The 26,133-nt window shown below is 49.0% G+C and overlaps 2 protein-coding genes across 6 annotated transcripts in view; both read left to right on the top strand.

Moving 5' to 3' along the window:
• LOC122367858 (anoctamin-5-like) overlaps positions 1–20,256 on the top strand; it is a 31,738-nt gene extending 11,482 nt beyond the window's left edge. For all 5 annotated transcript variants that reach the window (XM_043341326.1, XM_043341330.1, XM_043341328.1 and 2 more), the window contains 16 exons: positions 164–262; positions 4,104–4,243; positions 4,810–5,035; positions 5,402–5,610; positions 5,806–5,960; positions 8,012–8,121; positions 8,588–8,695; positions 9,478–9,642; positions 10,586–10,729; positions 10,871–11,040; positions 11,476–11,615; positions 11,967–12,172; positions 12,477–12,582; positions 17,417–17,604; positions 17,891–18,018; positions 19,016–20,256. In XM_043341326.1, the coding sequence (XP_043197261.1) occupies positions 164–262; positions 4,104–4,243; positions 4,810–5,035; positions 5,402–5,610; positions 5,806–5,960; positions 8,012–8,121; positions 8,588–8,695; positions 9,478–9,642; positions 10,586–10,729; positions 10,871–11,040; positions 11,476–11,615; positions 11,967–12,172; positions 12,477–12,582; positions 17,417–17,604; positions 17,891–18,018; positions 19,016–19,157 (2,436 nt within the window). In that variant the 3' untranslated portion in view covers positions 19,158–20,256. The remainder of the gene's footprint in view (positions 1–163; positions 263–4,103; positions 4,244–4,809; positions 5,036–5,401; positions 5,611–5,805; positions 5,961–8,011; positions 8,122–8,587; positions 8,696–9,477; positions 9,643–10,585; positions 10,730–10,870; positions 11,041–11,475; positions 11,616–11,966; positions 12,173–12,476; positions 12,583–17,416; positions 17,605–17,890; positions 18,019–19,015) is intronic.
• A 780-nt stretch (positions 20,257–21,036) lies between these two features.
• On the top strand, positions 21,037–24,165 carry LOC122367857 (MAM and LDL-receptor class A domain-containing protein 1-like). The gene has a single exon (XM_043341325.1). The coding sequence runs from the start codon at positions 21,050–21,052 to the stop codon at positions 23,768–23,770; it is 2,721 nt and encodes a 906-aa protein (XP_043197260.1). The 5' UTR covers positions 21,037–21,049; the 3' UTR covers positions 23,771–24,165.
• Positions 24,166–26,133: the final 1,968 nt, after the last annotated feature.

Here is a 26,133-nt window from a genome sequence, read left to right as displayed (position 1 = left end):
TAGTATAGAGAAATGTTCCTTGATCTTGTTCCCGTATAGTAGTTTAGCTAGTATGTTGATAGTTGAAGTAGCCATGTGTCACCTTTTGAAAACCCCGGTGAATTTTCTTACTGAGCAAATTTCCCGAAAGTCGAATTTCAATCGCTCAGTTTCGTTGTTCCAGCACTCGAGTGACGGGAAGACCTACTACCTGAAGGTGCACTCACCCTGGGACGTGCTCACGCGGTATGCGGAGATCATGAACCTGAAAATGCCAATCAAGGTGAGTGGCAGAGGCCGGCTAAAGGGGCTTCCATTTGCGGTGAAGCACTGTGTGGTCTAGATGGTTCTGCGACACCTGAGCGAACGTCATTTCAGCGAACGACATTTGAGCGAAACATTTTCAGCGATTATCAATTTAAGCGATTGACTTTTTCAGCGATTGTCAAGTCGGCGAATTCAATCACAGCGATTATCAACTTTAGCGAGGACCAGAATCAGCGAAACCAGATTGAGCGAATATATGGTGGTCAGTGGGAGACCAATTGAGCGATGCAGTTACAGCGAATGACCGAACGCGACGAAAGTCAATCATTTGCTACTTTTCGGAAATTTTTGCACCTCTTTACGCATCATTTGAATTTTGAAGACACATATGTACATCGGACGACCAACAAGGGGTGCATGGGAGGGGAAGGAGGCGGGCAAAATTTGAATTGAAAATGTGGAACGTGAGAGATAGGGCGACGGAAGGAATGCCAAGGACCAATAACCAGTATAACGCCTTATGGGGCGACTAACGGAGCGAGCGAGAGGGTGGGCCCTGCACGTGCGAAATTTCGAGGGGGTACCTCCAACTGACTTGTGCACGGCACCCTACTAACCGGTCTCTAGCGATGTGCCAAATTTGAGCACAATCGGCCCAGCCGTTCTAGAGATCTGGAAGCGGCACCCTGCACGTGCGCACGTGCAAAATGGGTCCCAACTGACTTGTGCACGGCACCCTACTAACTGGTCCCTAACCGTGTACCAAATTTGAGCGCCATCGGTCCAGCCGTTCTCGAGATCTGGAAACGACCCCTGCACGTGCGCACGTGCAGCAGCACCCCAACCCTAACACATGCAGATGAATTATCTGATGGAGACCTAACTGTGTACCGAGTTTCAATTCAATCGGCCCAGCCGTTGTGCCGTTATTGAGGTTGCAATTTTGGGGGTTCTTAAAAAATGTCCAACTTTACCACGCGCCACGTGCGGTGGTTGGCAAGAACGCATGGTGGCCATCACACCACAGAACTTTTACGTCCAAGTGACATTCAGTAAAGAAGACCGCTTGTCAATCGGATGTCCCGTTCCTAAGATATTAGCTTTTGAAGAGCGTCCCCACGGCCGGCCGGCCGCTCATACTCAGAAATTTCCGTTATTCTACGTAAGACTCCGCTCGCTTCGCTCGCTCCGTAATAAACTAGAGAGATGGCACAGGGGAATCCAGTCTGTTTCAGGGACCTCACCCAAATATCTGGAAATTCGTACGGTGCTTGGGGGAAGAACACATTTTACAACATGGGGAACTGATCCAAATTCAAGCGGGGCAATTTCGCGAAAAAAGCACAAGCAATATTGATTTCTGAACAAACGTTTGGTCACCAATATTGACAAAGAGCAGGGTGGGTTGGGGTGGGGGTGGGGGTGAAATTGAACCGTTGGAATTTTTGACAAATGTAGCATTAAATTTGGAGCTCAATGTCTGACCTTTGAACGCACGACATCCGCCATCCAGTTCTGGATAACCATGGGAAATTCCGGAAACATTCGTACGCATACGCTCGCAAAAGAAAAAATCAAAATCACCGTTACAAGACGATGAAATGTTTCGCTGAACTGACAGTCGCTCAAATTGTAGTCGACGAAATAGATGTCGCTGAAACATAGCTTTCGCTAAAATTGATAATCGCTATATTTGATAATCGATGAACTTGATAATCGCTGAATTGCCATTCGCTGAAAATGGTTCGCTCAAATGACGTTCGCTCAAATGACACTCGCTTAAGTCGCTCGCACCGGGTCTAGATAGGCCGTTTAGCTACTGCCATCTCAACTGACAAAGACTGGCTCACACTCTGCTGCCAATAACGCCCCTTGTGGGGCCTGCATGCTAACATGCATTGGATTGATACGGTGGATTTAATTAAAAAGAAGATAATCACAAAAAATCTGTCAATCGTCGTTAGTTGCTATAAAATCCGTTAAGGGTTGAATAATATTTCACTAACTTTCATATCATCTTTGTAAAAGAAACGAAAGCGAAACCTTTTCAATAGTGAGCGATGCAAAATTGTTGACTTTAAGAGTCATGCTTGAGTTTGACGCTTGCGCATGTGTGAAACGTTAAAATTGCCGAACGCCGCATAGCTCTTAATAAATAATGTATCTATACATTAATAATTTCCTGCATGAAATAACTGAAAAATGACTTAAGCTTAATTGCATCGCGTGCATTGTATGTACATACGTGACGTTTTTAGGTCACAAGTGTGTTTGCGTGCTTTTTTCCTGCCGTGAGTTTTTACGCATCGGACTAAGCCCTTTATACAATCCCGATGTAAGTTTTTATCGCTGTACCGATGCGCTGTTACAGAAATTTGTGGTGGTGAACCATGCGTGGGTAAGTGGTTTGATATTAGATGTCGTCGATATATGTACTATTTGTGTTTCTTGTTGGGTACTCGGTCTCGATAATTCACCGTTCGATGCCTTGCCACGCTACAATGCATCTTTGCTTTCCATCGGCATCTTACGGGTTGATTTCAGTCTCGATCATAAACTCTTTCCTTCCATGGATACGATGAGATTGTCCACATACTTGCTCCTGGGCGTGGTCTTCCAGTCTCCAGATTCCGCTCGACTCAAATAGAATATCTGACTACATATTGTGTCATGAAATATACCTTTAATTGAATTCCAAAAAGTAGCAAAATTTTGATATAAGGTGCAGCAGATGAAGCATACACATGGTGTACAAATGTAGCATGAATTAGATAAATCCAAGCTGCTACATTTATTGTTTGGATACTTAAACTGAATGCAGCATGATCATTACAAAGAATATTGCACTTAATATAACACCTTGCTATGTATGCATATGATTATTTTCATCACCGGCAAAAGGTACGGTAATTATCTGATAAGATTTCTTGCAAGAATACCTGTAGCAAGGATAACAACGCATGCATGTAAACTGGGGTATGGAGAATCGGCTTTTCTCACTGTTCGTCACCTGACACGTGTATTGATGACGAACGTTACGCATCACGATAATTACGATAAGGTCATTACGCATGTGTGCATGCAATATATGTCAAATTTTTGGCATCTAACGGTGTATGGATGGATGATTCGCCCTCTGTTGTGTCTCAATCTAAAATGTTCAGCAACGAATGCGTTATGTCTGAAATGATTGCATGGTTTAGTTGTTAACAGAGTTTTGTGATTGTAAATGACAAGACGCAGCCTTTGTTACTTATTTATTTTAGTCGTTTTAATCCTACAAAATAAGTTCGAATATGCAATTGACTCTGCTCTAAATTCCCGTGTAAATTAAAGCTTCACTCCTAATACAATACGCTTGACTGTTTGAATCGATGATGTATTCCTATGTTGTGCAAAATTTCAAGAGTCAATAGATCCGTGCGCTCCCTTGACTTCGGGACCCTTTGTATTCTCGGATGCGGTGGGTGGTGGTCATTGTTTTTACTCTGAAATAACCCGTGCCAAACTGACACAAATTCAAATCAGCTGCTGTTGCATGTGTCAAAATCCCCTGTTGATGTGTTTAAAGTGCATGCATGTTTTATTATGTGACTGTTTGCTAGACATTCACTGACGTAAAGTGGTTTATATCGCCAAGTGATGTCAATCTCTCTTGTGACTGGAAATGTGACGTCGCTGGGCTTTCATCTTGAAGACGTATCCTGAACAGTTAATACTCATTGTTAGGGGACAACTGACCCGTATATAGCATTAGTTATTTCGAGCAGTGACCGGACTCCTCAGTCGTGATCGATCTGTAACACCGTCCCCACGAGGATGACCCGTTGACCGGTCTGTGACCCAACCGTTCCCAGGAGGATGACCCGGAGCCAGAGCTGAAAGGACCGCCCTGCTGTCGCAGCATGGTGCGCAACCCCTTCATGTACAACACAGACCTCATTCCGCCGGAACCAGAGTACTTTACGGCCGGCTTTAACCGAGACCGCGAACACCAGTAAGTGGCCATCACACCAGAAATAGGTGAATGGTCGAGAATCATTACAGAGACGTAGAGAGAGACGTATCACTGTAGAGACGCAGTTAGCAGGATCGCCGAGGAAATGCATCAACTGTACTGTTTTTGCGTAGGGCTGGTAAATTTAGCGAATGCCCTGTCTAAATGCATTGTTTGTTTTCCAAATTCAGCAGCCTTGATATCATTGCAGCGCATCATCTGTAATTGTGTGGGATGTTTTTTATGGAAAGGGATTTATCAACTGGGTAGCTGATTGTCCCACAACGCTGATTAATTAATGGAGCGCCTGGATACCTCACTACGACGAGTGTGATAACAAAGTTCGAAAACAGCGAAAAGATTCTTCACAAATCTTCACAAATAAACGCAATGTGGTAAACACATGCTGCACGGAGTCTGTTGGGAGGCGAACAATTGTTTGGCAGCACTGAGTCTGCTGGGAGTTTTGATCCGAGCTTCCACAACCCAGCATAGTCCACACGAAACGGTTCAATGTTACTACCGTAACTTTTCACTCCTGTCATTTCTACGTTTCTGTCTGTCAGATTCGTCATCAAGAGCCGCGAGACGTTCTTCACGTCTGCGCAGCGCTCTCAGATCGTGTGGCAGATTCTGATGCGGACGCGCTACTCGGACGCGCAGAGCAAGGACCGCTCCAAAGTGGGCATTAACCGGCTGCTGAACAACGGCGCCTACCTGGCCGCGTTCCCGCTGCACGACGGAGGGTACCGCGAAGGGGCCACCTGTGGCGAGCCGCTCAACGACAGACGGGTGCGTGGATTCGGATGGAGACGCAGGGGTGCGCGATGGACCGATTGGTAATGGGACAGTAGTAAATGTGATAATGCAGCGTCTCGTAGTCTGTGGATGGAAATAGCCTGTGACTTTTAAATTTTTGAAGTAATTTTGAAGACAAGCAGTTGAATGTGGGATGTTGTGCAAGATAGTTCGTAATGCTATATCAATATCGCAATGTAATGCAACCACTTCGAAACTCAATGCTGATCCAATATTTTCCCTTCTATGCATTTTCTATTTTTTTCCGGTCTTAGCAATGTTAGGCCTTTCAAACAACTCCAGCGGCAAATAATGTTTAATGCTTTATTTTTGACGACAATCCTCTATTTGTGTTCTCAGCTGCTGTACCTGGAGTGGGGTCGGCCGAAGGCGGCGCTAAAGAAGCAGCCACTGTGGCTGGTGAGGAAATACTTTGGCGACAAGGTGGGCCTCTACTTCGCCTGGCTGGGCTTCTACACCGGCATGCTGGTGCCGGCCGCCCTGGTCGGCGTGTTCGTCTTCTTCATCGGCCTGTTCATGATGAACAACGACGTCAACTACAACCCCAGGTAGGACAAACGGGCGAAAATTTAGCAGTTAGTGCAACAGGCATTGAATGCAAGTCCTGTGTTGAAATGCATTGATTAACAGTTTGAGGCACTGATCTTATGTACTGTTTTAAATCAAAAGTATGTATCGGAAGCCTTCCATTGAATTGATCACCAGTGAACAGAAAAATAACACCTGCTGCTCTTTCCTTTCAGCGTGGAGATCTGCAAAAGTGACATCGTCATGTGCCCGCTTTGCCACAAACTGTGCGAGTACACCAATCTGAGTGAATCGTGTTTCTTCTCCGAGGTCACCTACCTGTTCGACAATCCCGCCACCGTGTTCTTTTCAATCTTCATGGCGTTTTGGGGTGAGTACCAGACAGTGCAGTGCCGGTCGCGGCGACCATATAGTTAATCGTGACTCGCGAGTCGATGGATTTTCGGCGACTCCGACTCCGACCGACTCTGACTCCGACTCCGACCGACTCTGACTCCGACTCCGACTCCGACTCCGATTACGCAGCCCTGGTTAAATCGTATTACATAAACACAGGAATATATGGTAAGAGTATGCCGTATTTAAAGTTCGTAAGCTGCACTGGACATATGAAGGTATCTTACGTTCTCGCTGTCTTTATGTAATAAATGGTAATTGCTAAAACAAAATGCTGAGTGACCTGAAAGATACACCGTAAAAATGGTTATGTCTTAGCGTGGCTTCCTCATCAGATAAAATATCAATGACGCACGGCACTATGAAGCGTGTCGTGTATTATGCATTCCAGTCGTTCGCACTCGGGTCATAAAGGACACGGAATGCGATAAAATCACTGTCCAGGCGAACAATAACCTCAGGGCATAATGATTCTGTGACCGAGGTATATTACGTTCAGACTGGTGGGTGCCGGGAAAGTTCTATTGTTAGGCATATTCTCAAATCGGTAGTGATCACTTCCAGTTGCCTCGGAATTTTTGGTTGTCATGCACATATTCGCGTGAACAACTTACAAGGCTATTAGTGTCGTGCGGCACAATCTACCAACGCACGTTTAAGTGTCATGCGGTGCAATCTACCATCGCAAGTGTTAGTGTCGTGCGGTACAGCATACCACTGCAGGTTTTAGTGTCGTGCGGCACAGTCTAACAACCCAGGTTAAAGTGTCGTGCGGCACAGTCTACCTCCGCAGGATGTGTCATGTGTCGTGCGGTACTTTTTACAATCTACCATCGCAGGTGTTATAGTGTCGTGCATACCAGCATACCATCTCAGAATTGCGTGTCGTGTGGTACAGTCTACCAGCTTTTAGTGTCGTGCGGCACAGTCTACCTCCGCAGGTGTATTCGCCGTGCACTGTAGTCTACCATCGCAGGTTTTTATGTCGTGTGGCGCAGCATACCAGCTGAAACCCCTTTATCAGCTCACGCCAATCCACCTTTGCCGTTTTCGGCCATCAAATTGAGTCGAGTGTCCCATTATCGGAGAAACGTCTGGCCGCAGTGACACCAGTTGCCACACGCACACCTGCCTACTGCTCAGACCGAACCGGCGATGTTTTTGGCGGTGATCGATTCACCTCACCTCTCCCCAGTGACCTCCGGTGTGCTGCATCATTTCCTCGCCTTCCCTCTTCCGTCTCTACCCCTCTCCTGCCACATTCTCTGTGCCCGCACTCGGCACCGCACCGCTCGAGCCGTGCTCAGTCCATGAGCGCGGCATGCCACGGTCAATATGGGTCGGTAAAGAGCGTCGCTCAGTGCCGAGACCGGGGGCGCCGCGCGCTATTGACCTTGCACGCTAGCCACGACGTGTGACGGCGATCGAACTGCGACGGGACCTGGCGCGGCGGCGGCGAAATAATGGCCCTCCGGGTGGCGCCACGCCGGCCACGGAGAGTGGCCGCTGCACTGGGTCGCCCATTGGGACCTGGGGACCGCGGCGCTGTTTGTTCGGCAAACAGGCCGAGTGGCGCGTGAGAATGCCGCCGCCACCTGTGTGCATTTATTGATGTCGCCGTCGTTTGTATGCGTGTGTGTACTGTGTAGTAGTTGTGTGTGTCTGTCCCGCCACCACCCGTAGGCGCACTGATGAGTTACGATAGCAGTGACATGTTTTCCTACAGCGGCCAAATATCAGCTAAAAACTGCGATGTTTGCCCTCGGGACATGGCATAGGAATAATTTGTTTCATGTGTTGGATGGCTGGCTCATGCTGTGTTTCATACACAGACGACCGACAGCCAGAACAAATACACCGTTGAACCCAATATCAATTTCGGTCTGTGGTTTAATTAAGGTATAATGCACTCTTTTGGGAGAAGATCATATGTTTCATGAAGAAAACATTTATTAAAATTGTATGTGCTTTTTTATTTACAAACTTTTGACAGATATTGTAACTGCATCGCACATCTCTCTGCAGCCACGATGTTTTTGGAGTTTTGGAAGCGTCGCCAGGCGGTGATTGCCTGGGAGTGGGACCTCTCCAATTATGAGGACGAAGAGGACGCGAGGCCGGAGTTTGAAGCTCAGGTAAGTCTTCAAGACTGGCAAACATGTACTAAACATAAACATAAGTGTTCGGGGTGAAGACAATAACCTATGAAGTTTGGGAGGTTTGCTGCGTGTGTCTAAAAGTCAACGTGTAGAAAATAGACGCATTCTGCGTAGCCGTCGAGTAGCAATTAACTGCTGACCTTACAAACCTTTCGATGAACATATGCACTCTCCGATGTTGTTATTGCTATTTCTGTACAAAAAAGTGGTGCCCGATGGGGCGCTCTAGTAATCCTCGGAAAGTTGCCATGATAAACCATGTCTTTTTAATGTAAGTAATATTTATATATTATATAATATGTTCAGAACAGCCAACGTTTCTTGACAAGTCATGCTTTGCTGGTGTGGTTACCATAATGTGTATGTAGATCGTAAAGCAGCGAGCCTGGGCCACTTTCCAGTCTCTGGGGTGAAAAGTGATTACCCATTCTACCCTCCTCAGGCCACTTCGTTCCGCATTAATCCCGTCACCAAAGAAGAGGAGGCGTACATGACGATGAGCAGCCGGTTCTGGCGAAGGATGGCCTCGGGGACCATCATCATTTTCATGGTAAGGCACCACTCGGCACACTGGCAGTGTAATAAATTATCAAATATTTTTCCGTCAATGAGTGGTGCCCGTTCATCATTATGACTGTTTGCCTTCGCTCAACGTCGTTACGACGTCATGCCGAGGCTGCATGACGTCATTAGTTCAGTCGAGGCATTGGCAACAGACAAGGCTTCGTTATCGGGGCAAAGAGCACTTTGTATGAGGCTGGCGAAGGTCGATGCAGAGTGAATGAACCAATGGCGTGAAAGAAGTTAGTGATAAATGGATATGGGAAAGCCTCCACGCTCGGAGTGCTAGAGCACTCATTCGTCAAATGAGACAGTTCAAAGGTCAAATGTGACAGGCGAGGAACCTTTGGAAGCCTGCGGCGTATAGCCTAGTCTCAGTGATAACGTATTGATTGCAATTATCGCAGCTTGGTCGCCGCAATAGCTCGAATACATGTGCGCTGCATATGAGCTTGCACGCCATTCATCTCAGCTATGTAATTGTCGTTCACTTTCCGATCAAGGGATCGGCTTCTTGGCATTACGAGTAATCATAATCAGTTACATCGCTACCGGTCAATATCAATTTATTAATTTCATAAAAGATAACAGCCCTGATTTTGGAAAGATTTACACAAGTTAAACTTTTCTCTTTGATGAACCAATGCTTTCGCCAATCAATAAGCAACGAAAATGTCTTGTAGCGAATTATTCAGCAACGCGACAGAGTTTCACCTCGAACGTCAAAATTCAGTTTCTGTGGCTGCCTCTCACCCTCCGTCCCCGTTGCAGTTGTCGCTGGTCATCGCCGCCGTGTTCGGCGTCATCGTCTATCGGCTGGCGGTGATGACGCTCTTTCAGCAGACCGGCGACGTCTTCTGGCTCAAGAGCGCCAAAATTGTCACCTCCATCACAGCGGCCACGCTCAACTTGATCATCATTATGATAATGAACCAGGTGAGGCGGATACGTATAGCACCCGAGGTGATTTTTAACAGCAGTCTTAACTGAAACGGCTTAACGTGTTTTTTTTTTGGGGGGGAAGGGGTGCAGTCGATCGCTAAACGTGACCCATTCCATAAATATACTCACCACAACATAACGAGCATCAGCCGCCCGTCTGGCAGACCAAGCACACACATTTTATGGTATGTGTAACTGTACCACGGCTGCATTGCTCCACAGTATAAAATACCCTGTACCTACAGCCCGCCAGTAGGTACGCGGTATATTGTTTGTTCACCGTGCAGCCCCACATCGAGCAAACGCAGGCCGTCGTGCTGCAGGGTCTATTGTCTGCGCCCCCGGTGCACGTATGGCCGTGACACACACTCACTATCTAACGGCACGTGTCATCTGTGTGTATGACGCGCCGACAGGTGCCGGGTGGGAGTATAGTGGCCCTGGGACAGATCCATAGCGGCCGGCATTTGGGACGCTATTTTTACATGTGGGCTGCGAGAATGGCTACTGGAGCGTGACGTATTTGTGGGGGCAAACCGAGTCGATACGGGCGCCCCCGTAGCCGTTTTTGTTTTACCGCGTGCGTCATAAGCTTAGCAGATGCGTTTGACCACTTAACAATTGCCTTGGAGGGATTTATTGATATGGAGCTCAAACGGTAGCAGTGTTAGCACGAAAACGACAATTAACAGTCAGGAGTGTGCCTTAGTTGTTATGAAACCGCCAATGGGTGTCACGAGCAGACTCTAGTAGCATTGCCAGACCCATTTCGCATTTAAATGGAATTCGCGTGGATTGCCAAACTGTAGAGTGTAGAATGTAGATATACTTGATTGTAGCGGCTCGATGTGCCTCGTTTGCGACACTTGGTAAACGGCTCGTGACCTTGTCCGCCGTATCTCAGACACTGACCTAACGATGGTGCTCCCGCCTACAGTTCTACAGAAAGGTGGCCATTTGGTTGACGAACCTGGAGAATCCGCGGACTCAGACAGAGTACGAGGACAGCTTCACGTTCAAGATGTTCTCCTTCCAGTTTGTCAACTACTACTCCTCTCTCGTCTACATCGCCTTCTTCAAGGTACGATGCAATGCAGACGATTTCACTTCCCAAAGATACCTGGCAATGAACAGTACCCAACACGCTTCTAATCTGTCAATAAGGCTATGGAATATGAATGTAGCGCCTTTGGTCATCAACCCCTGTCCCACCGATCCCCAGAACCGCTTCTACACATACCCGGGCCAGGAGGACTACGACAAGAACATGCTGAAGCGGACGCAGGCGGACGTCTGCGACCCCGCCGGCTGTCTCTTCGAGCTCTGCATCCAGCTGGCCATCATCATGATCGGAAAACAGGTCCTCAGCAACTTCATCGAGATCCTACTACCGTGAGTGGTGTCTCGTGTACTACACCCACTGACTGCTTCATCCAGCGAAATAAATTGACGTTAATTATCAATATTCAAGCCTGAATGCCTTGGCTTGGTACTGTATAAACTGATCCAATCTTTTCAAGGTTATGCAATCAGTAAGAATTTAATTTGGTATATCCAGCTCATTATGCGTAAGCGTTGCACATTAATCATCGTTCGTGCCGAGGCGTGTATCGATCCAATTTCACGGCCGGCGATCTGATAGTGAGCCTGGCTGTGATAGTTCCCCTGGCGGCCTGTACACGCCCGTCCGTCCCTGAGTCATGGCCCAAGCAGCGGCAGCGAGCCCCGTGCCCGTATGTGCGTGTATCGATTGGACGCCAATACAGTACCGATGCGGGTGGAATGTCAGTGTCGGCGCATACTGAACGCTATGGCCTTGACCGCCAGTAAAATAATGAACTGGTGGCGGGCGCGGGCGTCGCTCAACAAGGTGGAGGGGACGAAGGAGCTGTACACGCGCTGGGAGCAGGACCACGACCTCCAGGGGCTCGGCACGCTGTCCCTGTTCGAGGAGTACCTCGAAATGGGTAAGATCATCGACCAGTTTAAGATTATGACTGGCGCATACATAGTGATCCTGCTATTTTTAGCATAGTTCAGAGAAGTATCGATATCTCATAACCTTTCCTGGGACACTTCATTACGTGCGCTGTCGTAAATAAAATCTTACTTCCCGCGCTATGTAACATTTACATTGGAGTGCTAAGGTACCCGGTCGTCTCCAATTTCAATTCCAAAAAGGATGTCCTTTTAACCAGCTCAGAAACGCCAAAGGCTGACATATAGAGGAAATGTCCTCAGAATTGTGCCTTCCCCAGGAAACCAGTCAAATCCATCTAACATCTCCTCACCGTCACCATCTCGTATCGCTCCCGCAGTGATTCAGTACGGATTCGTCACCCTGTTCGTGGCCGCGTTTCCTCTGGCGCCGCTCTTTGCTCTCATCAACAATGTGGTGGAGATCCGTCTGGACGCGTACAAGTACGTGACGCAGACGCGGCGACCGCTGGCGCAGCGCGTGCAGGACATCGGCGCCTGGTACGGCATCCTCCGCGGCATCACCTACCTGGCCGTCATGTTCAACGTGAGTCGCGGACGGGGCCGCCTGGGCGTGGAGGAACTGGAGTGAATCGTGTCAGATTGCGGGCGGCTGGTGTGTGTAGTTTTGTGCATGGAATCAGATATATGATACATGTGCACGTAGTTAGAGATGGAAAGAGTTACTTGATGCCAAGATATAAGTTATCTACGTTGTCAGATAGATGAAATGTCTTTGGGTATCGATGACTTTTGACAGCTACGCTTTTATTTGAATTTGCTGGTGTAAGCGCCTTTATGTACTGCGAGTGCTCTCACAATATAACAAAGAACACGTTTTTCGCTGCCAGGCCCTGGTGATCGCCTTTACGAGTGACTTTATCCCGCGACTGGTGTACTGGTACCAGTACAGCGAGACCGGCACTCTCGAGGGATACATCAACGCCACACTATCAGGTTAGTGAAAAAAAATACATAACCCTTCCATTGTTTTTGTATTTATGTGACGGTTCGTCTAAGCCATTCATAATTACTTTTTATCAATCGTGCCTCAGAATGGCAGTAGTCTCATTCCGTCAATCAGTTGAGAGTGGTCAACTCTGTACTGGCAGCGACTGTTCAGTGTTCATCCACTGTGGGATTGCACACAGCCGCCAATGTCACCACAGAATCGAACGAGTCTGATCGAGCCCTGCACGCAACTGGCATTAGCTATTTACTGGCCAGATGCGGCACAGTCGATAGGTACGGGATCAGCTGCTCAGTGAACGCTGCGCATTCGTCAGTGATCTGAGGACGCTTCCGATTGGTTATGGTGTGATGTCATCGGTGTGACGTCAGAGAACGATGGCGCGACAATTTATCTACACTGCTTCCTCTTATCAGTTGATATCGATTGGTAAATCAAAACTCTTATTACATGTTACATTCAATGCACTACTTTGTTATGGTGCTCACCTGCAGTTGATCGTGACCATGATGCAATGCAAAAAAAAAAAAATCATCTTGTACATGATTGTCTTGGAATGTTGATTGTTTAAATTTTGTAAGAGCGAAAGCCTGGTTGGTTGGTTTTCTTCCTGGTCAACGTTAGCTCAAGTTTCATAACACCAGCTACCTTCCAAACTTAGGCAGTCTACCTTAAATTATTAGCGCAATTTGCAGGGCACGGCAATTTACCCGAATAAATGCCGACTTATGTAAATCGGGATCGCCAGAGTTTACTGTGTTGGAGTACGGTTCCGTCATTAAGTAATTAAAATCGATGAAGGTGATGCAAAGTGCTGACCTTCGATTTAAATCGACATTCCGGGTAAAAGGCGTCGGAGTGATCACCTCTTACATGGTCCATTCCTATTGACTGGTCCTTGATCTATTTGTGCTTTGTTTGATCCGTCTACACAAAGACATTAAACTACTCTACGTATTTTGGTGCCATGCCAAGGCCTAATATTACGGGCAATCGTGATTCCTGTTCTAACGTATTGCTGTTTTGCATCATTTAAATTTCCCAGCTTCATCTTGCTTCGACTGTTGCCATTTCAAGAAAATTAGGCATAAAAATGGCATCACCAAGCTATTTGGTTCATACTTGGCATCGCGAACAAACGCTTAAAGGTAGTGTGCCACCTTTGAAAGATTTCCCATTTTATTTTTCCTAGGATAAGAAGCTTCTGTTTTTACCTAATATCGCAAAAAAATCAAAAATGGGCCTGGAATAGTGCCTTTTTCGCCTAAAAGTTTATCGGTTTTTCGATATGTATAACAACTGTAGTGGGCTGAGCTGCAAACAGGCGTCGGCAACAATCGCGAATGCGGCGCACATGTGACAATAAGCAAAGGTCATTAGAGAGTTACGACCATACGATGTACGGGAATGAGTTATCAGCTGTCTAATCGTAGACAACACAATGTCGAGCCTTACTGTAAGCCTGTATTGGTATTGTTTCTTTTATTTGGCTGTCGAACATTATTTATGGTTTGAAATATAATTTTATGTAAAATAATTGATATGAAAAAGCCGTCTCTTAAGTTATGACCCCATTTCACCACACGCAAGTGGCAGAAATGACAATGATCAGCTGACGCATTTTTCTTGGCCGAAGTCAGAGCGCGCGGCCCGACGCACCACCACCGCACCACAAAGTATGAGCAGAAGCCGCGCCCAAAGCCAGGGCCCCGGTAACGTGAGGTAGCCGAGTCGGGGCAGCGTGCGCTGACCCAAGCCGGGGCCGCAGCTTTGGGCGCGGTCTACCGCATCCCCGCAGGCAGCCCCGGGCTATCACATGACACCGGGAGGACGCGCGGCCCCGGCTTGGGTCAGCGCACGCTGCCCCGACTCGTCTACCTCACGTTACCGGGGCCTTGGCTTTGGGCGCGGTCTACCGCACCGCCTAACAGGCGTGTTCGAAACCGCAGGAGATAATGATGAACGGGTTTATCGAAACTTGATTGGATGAGCATATCGGTAATAGCGATTTCAGTGTGTGCATTTATTGTTCATAGTGGTGTGAAATGTGGTTGGGGTACGACCGACAACCCGTCGGGGCGAATTTCGCACTTGGGTACTCAAAATTTGAAGAATTTAAGACGTTTCCATGAGTTTTGAAGGTATGGAAAAGTTCGAAAAATCCGGTTCTCCTTATCTGGGCCATTAACTCCATACGGTCCAGGAAAGCTGGCACACTACCTTTAAAAAATAGCATATGGACTCGGCAAATGAGCGCGGTAGTAAGCTAGCGTAATCAAACATAAACCGCATAGATCAAGGCGCATAAACTGTATGTATGGTGAAGCAATGCAACATAAGGTCAAGCTGCGTGGTCGATGCTTTTATTCGTGATGCGAACCCGTTTACGTTTTACATCATCGTTATCAGCAATGTTACAGCACTAGTGCGTGCATATCACAGGCCATCACATGCAGATATGGTAATGTCTTTGTGCCGCCGTGTCACCAAGGTACCCTCGCCCGCACATGGGGGGGTGGTTGCCCCCCCCCCCCCCCAGGTAGTCTTTCTGCTCTGCACTCAACATTTTTAGAGCTAGAAGGCTGATTTTTCGTATAGCTGCTCCTCTATCCTTTCTTGATGTCCACTGAAAATTTCAAGTTTCTGTGACTTTTGGTTTCGGAGATATGACCTTGTTTTTCAGGTCATGTCATGACCCAAATGGCCAATTCTCGACATCTTGCGTTGGCTATGGGCCTTGTGAGCTTTTGACACCTTGATTTCGGCCTTTTTTACCAGTCTTACCTCCCACCTATCATGGAACATGTTGTTCGACGATGTACAGATGTCAAGGTCAAGGTCAAGGTCAACTTAGGTCATCTAAGATAATTGCGTTTTAGGCAAGTGGAATTTACTTTTTGTGAAGTTTTTTGACTGCATTTTTGGTAAAAGCTTCTCAGATCATGATTTCATGTAGGGGAAGTTGGGGGAACGCCGAATACTTTTTTTCTGACGCCCGTAGCACGCAAGGTAGACAACATAGGCTATTCTTGCTGGCGTCATTCGAGAGGCCAGTCTTTTGTCTTTCAAACATACCAGGCGCATTTGATGAATTCGCATACCGTTAAGCGCAAAAACTAAAAATATCAAAGAACTGACTTTTTCGGCGTTGCCCCGGACTGCGGGGAAAGCCGAAAATGGGATAAATGATCTACGAGGAATGCCGACATTGATGTTTTGCCAATTTATCTCAAACTTAATCCAAAATTCATCAAAGCTGACACGCGTTTTAAGAGCTTGAGGACGCTTGGTGCACACTGGAAGTTATAATTGTGTGATATAATAAGAAAATGCCAGATAAATCATTCCTTATAGGTAACAGGCCGTTGTGCCGGCTGAAAGTGTAATTTGTTTGACTAAAAATACGCGTTGCTATTCTACAGCAGTAAAGTCCACGTAGCGTGCTTTAACGTGCGTAATTGCACGTTTTCGGCATTACCCCAGCCAGCCATACTTTCATTTGCAGGCCCATAACTTTTAAACGTGCTGTATAAATTTCAAATAGGCAGCACACTTATGCAAAGACATGCTGAAGATTACTTGACCGAATTGGCCAGACAAACGGTAGCATAATGAGTAAGATATGCAGCTTCAAAGGCGCATGTAGTACAAGGGAAACGTACCTTGAAAACGCTTTTGGCGCCCTCACAGCCGAAGTATTCCAAATGACGACTCGTAACAAACATGCGATAATTGTAGTCACTTAAGCCTCAGAGCATCACTGAGACGTGGCATCCATGTCGTACGGTTTTAGAAATATCTCGAATTTCGGCTTTGCCCCAACTCCGGCATTGCCCCAACTTCCCCTAATATGGACACATAAACAATCGGTGCACACATCAGTATACACACAGACACACACAGACATACAAACACATATAATTGACCTTGACCTAACTTGACCTGAAATGACCTCAGCAGCAAAAACCTGGTCGGGTAGTGTGAGAAAGAGGTTCTAGCTGGCTTGGCACCAGAAAACGGCATCGTCATCGGTATATGATAAGCAGCGCACTTGATATCAAACGGTGACCCAAAACAGCAACATTTTTTAGTTTGACCTGACCTGGAAGGTCAATGACTGACCTGAGAAGGTAAAACTGGGTATCATTGGATTCGTCTCTTCCCAAAGAATCTTTTTGGTCCTTACCGCTAAGCTCTATCTCCAACAGGAACGAAATGGCGCGGGGGGTGGCAACCACCCCCCCCCCCCATGTGCGTTCTAGGATGGGAAAATGGCATGTGCGGGCGAGGGTTAATGCAAGTCCATCTGTGTACGAATACGAGGTTCTCTTCGGATGCACAGACGTTATCACTAGTTTATTTTTATTTAAAAAAAATTAGGCCAAATGGTGGAGTGGCATGAATTGTCTGATACCGGGATCCACCTAAGCGTACATACATACGTACTAGCCACGGACCTGACGATGCTTCGACTAAGCTCGGTATATACACGTCGGGTAGAGATGTCACGTAATTTGCCACGCTTGACGCGTAGCCACTGCCATGCTAATATTCTGGAAATACAAAGCTTGCCGCTGCTGGCTTTAGTTATGCAGTGACTAGGTAACAGAAGGATTAAAAATGCTTAACACCATCTGGTTACTTGCGTGGAGATGCGTTGAATGAAAAGGCATTAACAGCACGCATACGTAGTTAATCTGGAAGCTTCGCAACGCAACTTTCTGTTGACGTGATATCGTAAAAATTATATGTAGTCTGAACTTGAAGAGGACACGTAGCTGTATACCCTCAGCATGTAATGACTGCCTCCTTCCATTGCAGTGTTCAACACTGCCGACTTTCCGCCGGGCTACGAGCCGGACCCGCAGATCGACAACAGAACGTACGAGACGTGTCGGTACCGCGGCTACCGTACGCCTAACGTCACCGGCGAGGAGAACCCCTACTCCACCAACATGATGTACTGGCACGTGTTCGGCGCGCGACTCGCCTTCGTCGCCGTCTTCGAGGTGAGCGGAGCGTCGGGTCAGGTCGGAGGTCAGGTTTTCCTGGCTCTGAACAAAAGTGGAAAATTTTCTTATAAATGAATTCCTGTAATTTATTGTTATCATTAGTATGCGTCAACAAATAATAGGGGCGCAATATAAAATTAATTAGCACATCAGAGCCCCATTCCATCCAATCAAGATTTACAGGATATGTCGCATGTTCGTCAAATTTCGTCCCTGAGGCTACGTCACGCTCCAGTCTCAGTTCTCAGACTGACTTTCCGCCCCGCCGCCGTCTCCGTTTCAGCACGTCGTTATCGGTCTGACGGGGATCATAGCATATGCCATCCCTGACATTCCCGGCACGGTGAAACTGCAGATCAACCGGGAACGGATGCTGGACCGAGAGGCCCAGTTCGAGGCCGAAATGTACAGGTGAGAGCCTGTCAGCGTGTCGGGACACTCCGGGCAATGACATTTTAGCCGTTTTCACGACGGGCTATCTGGCGAATGCACCTTTGACCAAATCTACACCAAATATCTTTTCATGAATTTATTTCAGTGTTCTAACCGAACAACAGCTGAGCCTAATTTGACCAAACCTGCACCAAATCTGCACCTAACTACTGCACCAAATGTGTACCAGATGGCCGTCGTGAAAACGACAATTATTGTTCAAGGAATGTGTGTTTTCATAAGCATGTCCTCCGACCTCAAACGATAGCAGTTTACACGTATTTTTGACTAAAGTGTTCCTTAATGCATGTGTAAATTTATTTCTAATCTTATATAAGTAGCTAAGGACGTCGCTGGACGTTGAAGTCCGTGCGGCCCTGGGGGCACCGCCCACCAGTGTCGTAACATTGATTGTCCCTAGTACGCGCTACTCCAGCGAACGGGTCAATTTCCTGCGTCCTCGGTACCCCGTGACAGACCACAAATCCATAGCGAGTAGCATGGCTCCGATGACCCACTCAGTCAAACCCTTCCCCAGTCACGTGGGCTCGCTGCCAAGGAAGTTATCAGCAGTTAGCCTCGAAAGCTAGGCATGCACAGAGCCGTGCCCTTTGGTAGATGCCAGGTATATTATTAATGTGCTCTGAACTGTCACGAAAACCAATTTCGTTTCCTCGTAAAGGAAGATTGAGGTGCGATACGCTATGTCAATATCTGGAAGGTTCTGCACCATGCAAAGGACATGACCAGTGAATTGGAGATGGGAAACTGACCTGTTGCGAAACGAATCAGTTATTCGCAGATATTATCAAAGGTATGCTAGGAGTTCGCTTTACAATCCTATGTTTAAATGCCTCTGAGCACGTAGCAAGCCAATCATTCAAATAAGCACATGAAGATTAGAAATGCCGAATACCATGGTCCAATCTTCATGTCATGTTAATGACATTATACCGTTTTTATATGCCTTCTACAGGCTGAAGAAGGAGCGGGAACTGGCGGAGACGGAGGCTCGCCGGATGTCGGCGGCCCGCGCGCCGTCCGGGGCCTCCTGGACCGGATCGAGACTCTCCAGTCGGAGGAACAGCCACCGACCTCCAATGGACTACGCCGGCTGACCGCTGACCCGCCACGGTATACCACACGACTGAGGTATCCGAGGTGTGGGTTTGGACATTAGGGCTGGCGTTGGGAGAAACGACGCTGCATTAGGTGTAGGGGCGGTATGATTGTCAGTGGGTATCAACATCTGACAGATTTTGTATGTGCCATGTCAGACGTGACAATTGTCTGACAGCAGGACGAGTTGCCGTCCTTCTTGTGACACTGACATCTCTAGTGATGTGTGTGTGGAAATAATCCCACTGTGAAGTGGGAAATAATAAGGAACTGAATTGTAACGCGTGATAAGGGATGATGGTGATAGTCGAGTCCAGCAATATAATCTAACAGGGACAGAACGCGCGGCGCAGTGACGTATTTCTGTTAATGTGTCGTCCTTGTCGTCCCTAGTCCCTGGTTACGTGTTTTATGGATTTTGAGGTCCCACCCGTTGGCTCTCGTATATGTACGGGCGTGAGGGTATTGACAGCGTCTTTGGTGCGAAGGGTAATTGTCTATTTTGGGTACTGTGTTATTGATTTAGGAAGTGCTGGTTTAGCCATGCTCGTAAGTTCGACAATTTCTGCTACTTGTTTAATGCACGGACATATATGGGTTAAAAGAGGTGTAAAAATTGAGACATTTGTCTAAAGGAGGCAGATAAGTACAGTATTATGCGTAACTTGTGTAGGATGGTGTTGACAAATATTTGCTTTGGGTGCACATATGTGAAACAGATGCAGTTATTCCTATTACCGTTTAGGTTTTGTGAATGTCTAAATATATTGTGATATGTACATAATTGTTGGTGATTGTTACATATCAGTACCTGTATTTAATATTTATCTCACCAAAGGTAGTGAATGACGAATTATTGTGGGAATCAGCAATTATTTTTGTACAGATTGTGGAAAATTACGATTTGACTGAAGTTATACTTTGTTGGATACTAAATGAATGATGATTGCTGTTCAGCCGTGATCATAAGTGGTAATAAGTTGGTAAGCGTAAACAAATTATATCCGTCCAATCACGTCTATCCTCGGCGACAAATAATCATCTGGTGCAAATATTGTCATTGCCAAATGTTTACATGAATATACTGCACATTCCGTCGCCGCTGTTTGTTCCGTATCGCGTATAAAATGCATAACTACACCCGACTGGCTTGTTTACTACCATAACTCCAAACCTTACGACTCCAATGACAGGCATTTGACAGTTGACGATCGAGCCCACTGGCCCGCTCGGCGCGGGTGGCATGGCTCTCACTCGTCAGTGCTCGGGGGAACCTTTTTGGACGGACCCCTCCCCCTCCCCGCTGCTGGCAGCGACAATGTCTGACCGGCTACCGGCTGTTCCGCCGACGGCCGCTCTAAATGCCGCTCTATCGATACGGCTCGGCAGTTAGCGCATGACGAGTGGAGGTGTTGACGGGCGGGGCGAGTCCCTCCCCTCCGTCCCCTCCCGCCGCGTCCGCTGCCGGTCCAAAGCGCCGCCGCCGACCGCACCCAACCGGCGCCATCCTACCGCATCCACGCACCTGATAAAATCTCCATACCAATAACAGCGGAAACAATAGCGCACCCCAGCTACAGCTCGTGCCGGGTGGGTGATGCTTTTCAATCGCAGAGGCGGCAATGGGTTCGCATTTTCCGGAGGAATTCCAGTTTCACACACCGGTTGTTAGGAGACCAGCCGGTGAGTGAAATCGACTACCAGACTGGGTATCACTAACAAGCTCTCCCGGGCGGTGTCCGCACTGGCTGGTCGCCTTCCGGTCTGTCCGAGGGGACGCCGGGGGACTGACTATCCGGGGGTCGGCGCCCTCCGCTGCCACCGCCCCTGGATGGACCGGGGTCTATCCGTGCCGCGCCCGCAGTGGTGGCGGTGAGAGCAGAGGGGAAACATGGCCAGGGTGCCACTGCTGGTCACGGTGCTGGTGATCGCTGTGAGGCTGACGAGGCAGGAGACAGTGGGAGAGACGACGGCTAGTGTAACCTCCACTGAGCCGGCTGATGCGCAGACTACCCTAGGAACGACTGTTCCAAGCGTCACTGAAGAACGGGAGACGAGCCACACCACCACAGAATCTCAGCAGACCAGCGGCGATGGCACCGAGGCCCCGCAAACCGTCCGCGAGACTACAACTCCGTCACCAGTGAACAAAGAAGAGCCTACAGGACATTCAACACCGTCAGAAGCAGATACATCCGAGCATACTTCTCCTTCGGATGAAACAGCCTCTGCCACAGCACGCTCAATACCAACTGGAATCGATCCCGGGTTGCTGACTCCTCCATCCACGAGTGAGACAGAATCAGTACCGAGCACACGAGACGATGACTCACAGTCGGGCCGAGTCGAGTCTGAGGACGGCGAACAGTCTGACTGCGACTTCTCCGAGTCGACGTGCTGGTGGCGATTGGACGGAGCGCCCTACCGTCACTATAGCTGGAGGCGGGGCGCGCCCGAGTCTGCCTTCTACCTGGGAGGTCCCACCACGGACGCCGGAGGAGGCGAGGAGGGCGCCGACCAGGGCTACGTCTTTGTCGATGCGTCTGTATTTAGAGACGTGTTTCTCCCGGACTTTTACATGAGCGCTTGGCTGACGTCGCCGGTAAGGCCGCCGCCCGGGCCGGTAGGACGATGTCTGCGGTTTAAGTACAGCTCTGTCGGAACCAGTGTGAGAAGTCTGCGAGTGCTGAGAGTGGATCATGTGCCGACCATTCAGCCAAACCACACTTCTTGGCCTCGTGAGAACGAGCCAGGGTCTACAGAGATGCCGGCGCAGTCGAGAAACTTTACCGAAAATTTCGATAGTGTTGTGAATACCACCAGTCGGGACTACGTTGTCCACAAACAGAACATGACAGAAACACTGTGGGAAGCTCGCGACTCGACTGATGGTGCATGGAAGGAAGGCAAGATCTCTTTCAACACCGGCTTCGAGCACCGACTTGTGTTCGAGGTGGTGCCGCACCTTCCCTCGCCGGCCGGCCGAGCGTACGTCGCCATCGACGATGTTTCCCTCGCTGAAGGTGCGTGTGACAGCGACTGCAACTTCGAGAAGGATCTCTGCAACTGGATCAACATGGACGAGGGTGACGACTTTGACTGGCAGCTGGGCCGCGGCAGCCGGAGAGGCGTCACGGGCCCCATTAGAGACCAGAGCAGCTCACACTCGGTCAGCCGCGTCGGCGGGTACGCGTTCATCGACTCGTCTCACCCGCGCCGATCGGGAGACATCGCCAGACTGGAGAGCGCCGTCTTCGAGACGCCGGACCCGCTCTGTCTCAGCTTCTACACAAACATGTTCGGAGCGGGCGTGGGCCGTCTTTCAGTACGAGAGGTATCCGGCGGGGAGAACCCGACCGCCAAGGTGCTGTGGAGCGTCTCTGGAGGCTCGGGGTCGCCCCTCAGCTGGGAGCTCGGCAGGGTGACTGTGGCCTCGCCGAACCGCTTCATGGTCCAGCTGGAGGCGGAGATTGGCGAGCCGGACGCCGCCGATATCGCTGTCGACTCCATTCGAGTGGAGCCCGGAGCGTGTCCGACGGTGCCGGCCTCGGCAGGCCGTGTCGACGCCAGTTGCCACTTCAGGGACGACACGTGTTCGTGGGAACTGAGCAGCACCGGTCGGCGGCTGTGGTCGCGCGCGCCTGGCGGGCACATCGCTCTCGGGTCGCCGCCGCTCCAGCCGGCTGACCACTTCCTCAGCTTCGACGTGGACGGGTACGAACACCAGGCTGGTGCGAGGGACACCGTGCTGTCGCCGGTAATCCGCGCACGACCGCTGGCCTGTCTCAGCTTCTGGGTTTACGTGGCGTCCCACATCGCCAGCATGCCGAAAATCGGCAGCCTTCAAGTCCTTCACATCAACGCCACCAGCAACGACACCCGGGCCATCTGGAGGGTGAACAATCACCTGCGTCACGGCTGGGTGCTGGCCCAGGCACCGTTCCCGGCCGACACGCCCGTCAGACTCGCCCTGGAGGCGGTCCGCGGGTCGGGCGTCAGCGGCCTGCTCGGTGTGGACGACGTGGTGGTCCACGAGGGCGACTGTGCCGTCCTGCCGCCCGCCGCGGCCGTCTCACCGTTCGACTGCTGGTTCGACGACGGGGAGTGCCGCTGGACAGTGACGTCACCGGCGGAAGGAGCGGAGACCTGGCGCTCGGCGGCGAGTGGAGCGGGAATTCCGCAGCTTCTCGACCACACGCACCGCGTCGAGACCGGGTACGAGTACTTTGACCCGTTCAACCAGCGCTCCACGGCTCGGCTCGTCTCTCCCGAGGTGCCAGCTTCCACCCAGCTCTGCGTCAGCCTGTGGTACACCTGCCTGGGCGGTGTGCAGCAGGACGCATCGCTCTCACTGCGGCGCCAGCTCGGCTCTGACAACAGCACCACTGAGCTGCTCTGGCAGGTCACCCAGGGTCAGACGGGTCACACCGGCCGCCGCTACACGTGGCACTACGGCCAGGTCCAGCTGCCCTCCGCCGAGGACACGGCGCGGATCGTAATCGAGGCCATCGGCATGCAGGCCGGCTTTGCAATCGATGACGTCAGAGTGGTCAGTGGTGAGGTGCCGTGCCCGACCAGGCCCGAGTGGGGGCGCCCGGCGCCGCCGGAGTGAACTAGTGGTTCGTCAGACTGTCGCCAGGGGGATGCAGGTCGATTGAGGAACTCTGTTATAGGAGAACTCAGAGAACTCAGCACTGTGCTTTGCCTTCGGTTGACGGTGGTGATTGGTAAAGAAGTCATTCTGAAGCTTGGGCTATCCTGAGGGAGGTGAGCAGGCTTCGATTTATACGGCAGAAGATCAATATTGATTTGTGTAGGCATAATACAATAAATAGGAAAGCAGAGTTCAGCTTATATACCGGCGATGTGTATATACCGACAAGTGTCTACCGTCCTTGCAAGGTTATTGTTGACAGTGCATTGTGCGCATAAACCATTAAACCCCATGTTTACAGTTTCGGTGTGTGAATAGTTGGAGCTAATTCTGTAAAATACATTTTGTAACAGTACCAAAAGTCGTTATGCATGAGCATGTCATTTGCAGTAAGACATGCCAAAAGAGTGACCAGATGAAGCTGTTAACATGTGATACCGGTACTTTGGTATTGGTCGCAAGTACTTACTGTTATTTTTATTTCTTTTTTGCCATGGACTTATGTATGAACATAGCGCTCATAGCGTCTCAGATCTTCTCCACTGCAGACATCATCTGAGTGAGTACGAACATCATTACAACCTTAAGTCATTGTGCGATACATTTGGAATAATCCTTTTTAAAGGATACCTACCTATAAGTGTAAGAAGAAGCTACATCCAGGTCCTCATCTTGGCGCTGAACTAAGAGAGAAATGTGTGCTCTTGCATGATAAACATCACATGACTGCAACGTCAATTAACACTGAAGCACAATTGACGACTGTATCATCAGTCACGTCGGTAATCGCATTCCACAGTTCACTAGTGGCTACCTTCCTCCATTTCGTGATAAGCTTGGCAGGTCAAATTTGTAGGTACAATATATCGAGTGCGCCGAACATTTAGAGGACTGCTTACTTCGCTGAATGTGGAGTGTCTTGCCGGCACACCACTCTTCGGGCAGTTAGTTGTGCTTGCATGCCTAAATCTGGGCTGATGTCATCAGCGTAATAGCACGTTCCGGAACAGATGTCACATCGAAACGGCATGCCTAGGCTCCAGTAATCATCAAAATGGTCCTTTCATGTCTGATTTGATGCTTATCCATCCGTCGTATTCACTCTTAATCGTTTTAAAAGCCCACAGAAAAGCCGATCGGTAAGACGGAGCCGAGCTTTGTGTCATGCGGTACAGCATAACTACAGGCGTTTACCACTAACGCCATCTATGTGGACTAGGCAGTACTTCAATATAATGTGGGGTCGCTACTCGCGCTGTCAGCTGTTGAGTTACCTTCGCGCGGAGGAGTGGGGAGGGGGGAGGGGCAGTGGGACAGAAGAACTTACCTTTCAGGGTGTCCTTGTTCTCACCGCCTCCCGATGTCTTTTGGCATAGCTCCAGTACCACCGGCACATTTTCCATTGCCGAATTACCAGCAACTTCAATTACTGTGGCTTGAGCAATATGCCTTATGCACGACGAATGCCAAATATGGCGTGTCTACAGCTGATTCAGATTACATTACCATGCCTCGACCTCAAGCTGGAAAGCGACAGATCTTCTTTCTTGAACGCACGTCTGCTCGTGACCAATCTATTCCACTCAGAACACACCGTCCATACCCACAAACTCAAACAAAACACACGGCCGCGAGCTCCCATTGCAGCGTCTCTCAGCACGTCCCCCTTGCCCTGCCGCCCGCCGCGCTGCCTCGCCGCCGCCGGCCGCTCGCACTAGTCACGTGACCAATCGCCTGAGGGTGGACGAACAGCGCCGCGGTTCGCTCGACGACTGTCACCACTCGGGGCGGTATATAGATAGGGCTTTGCTCGGGACTGCCTTAGGCGGGCGAGCACAGGTGCCTCCTCTCGTTGCTTGAGACGGGATGGACTTTTTTGCCCCACTGAAGGTTTAGGTTTTTCCTTGGATGGACTTTTAAGCTGAATAACTTTAATTCGAAACGAGTCACTGACAACATCGATGCAAGTTAACCATATCTTAGTCGTTATGAAACTACAATAAAATGATGCAAAAATAAAGAAACCATTAACGAACACAAATCAGAGTGTCTTTAGTCTTTACGCAAACCGATCGTGGATTGTTGATTGATGTGTGACCTCTATTAGGAAAAGTGGTCAGGTTATTCAGCGTCCCTCTGCGGAGAAAAATAAATGTGGCTCGGTAATTTATGATTGTTGACGAACCATCTGCCGAACATAGCTTGCCAAAGTTAAATGGTGGCACCTCACCAATCTTCGCCTGTCCGGAAATCGTTATTCTTGTGAAGATAACGTAACTGATTATGACATTTCCCATTAAAATTTAATTGATAAAACTTTT

Source organism: Amphibalanus amphitrite, unplaced genomic scaffold (genome assembly GCF_019059575.1).
Source record: "Amphibalanus amphitrite isolate SeventyFive unplaced genomic scaffold, NRLGWU_Aamphi_draft 000901F_arrow, whole genome shotgun sequence".
NCBI lineage: Eukaryota > Metazoa > Arthropoda > Thecostraca > Balanomorpha > Balanidae > Amphibalanus > Amphibalanus amphitrite.
The sequence above is the reverse complement of the archived record's forward strand: the minus strand, read 5'-3'. Positions and strand labels throughout refer to the sequence as shown.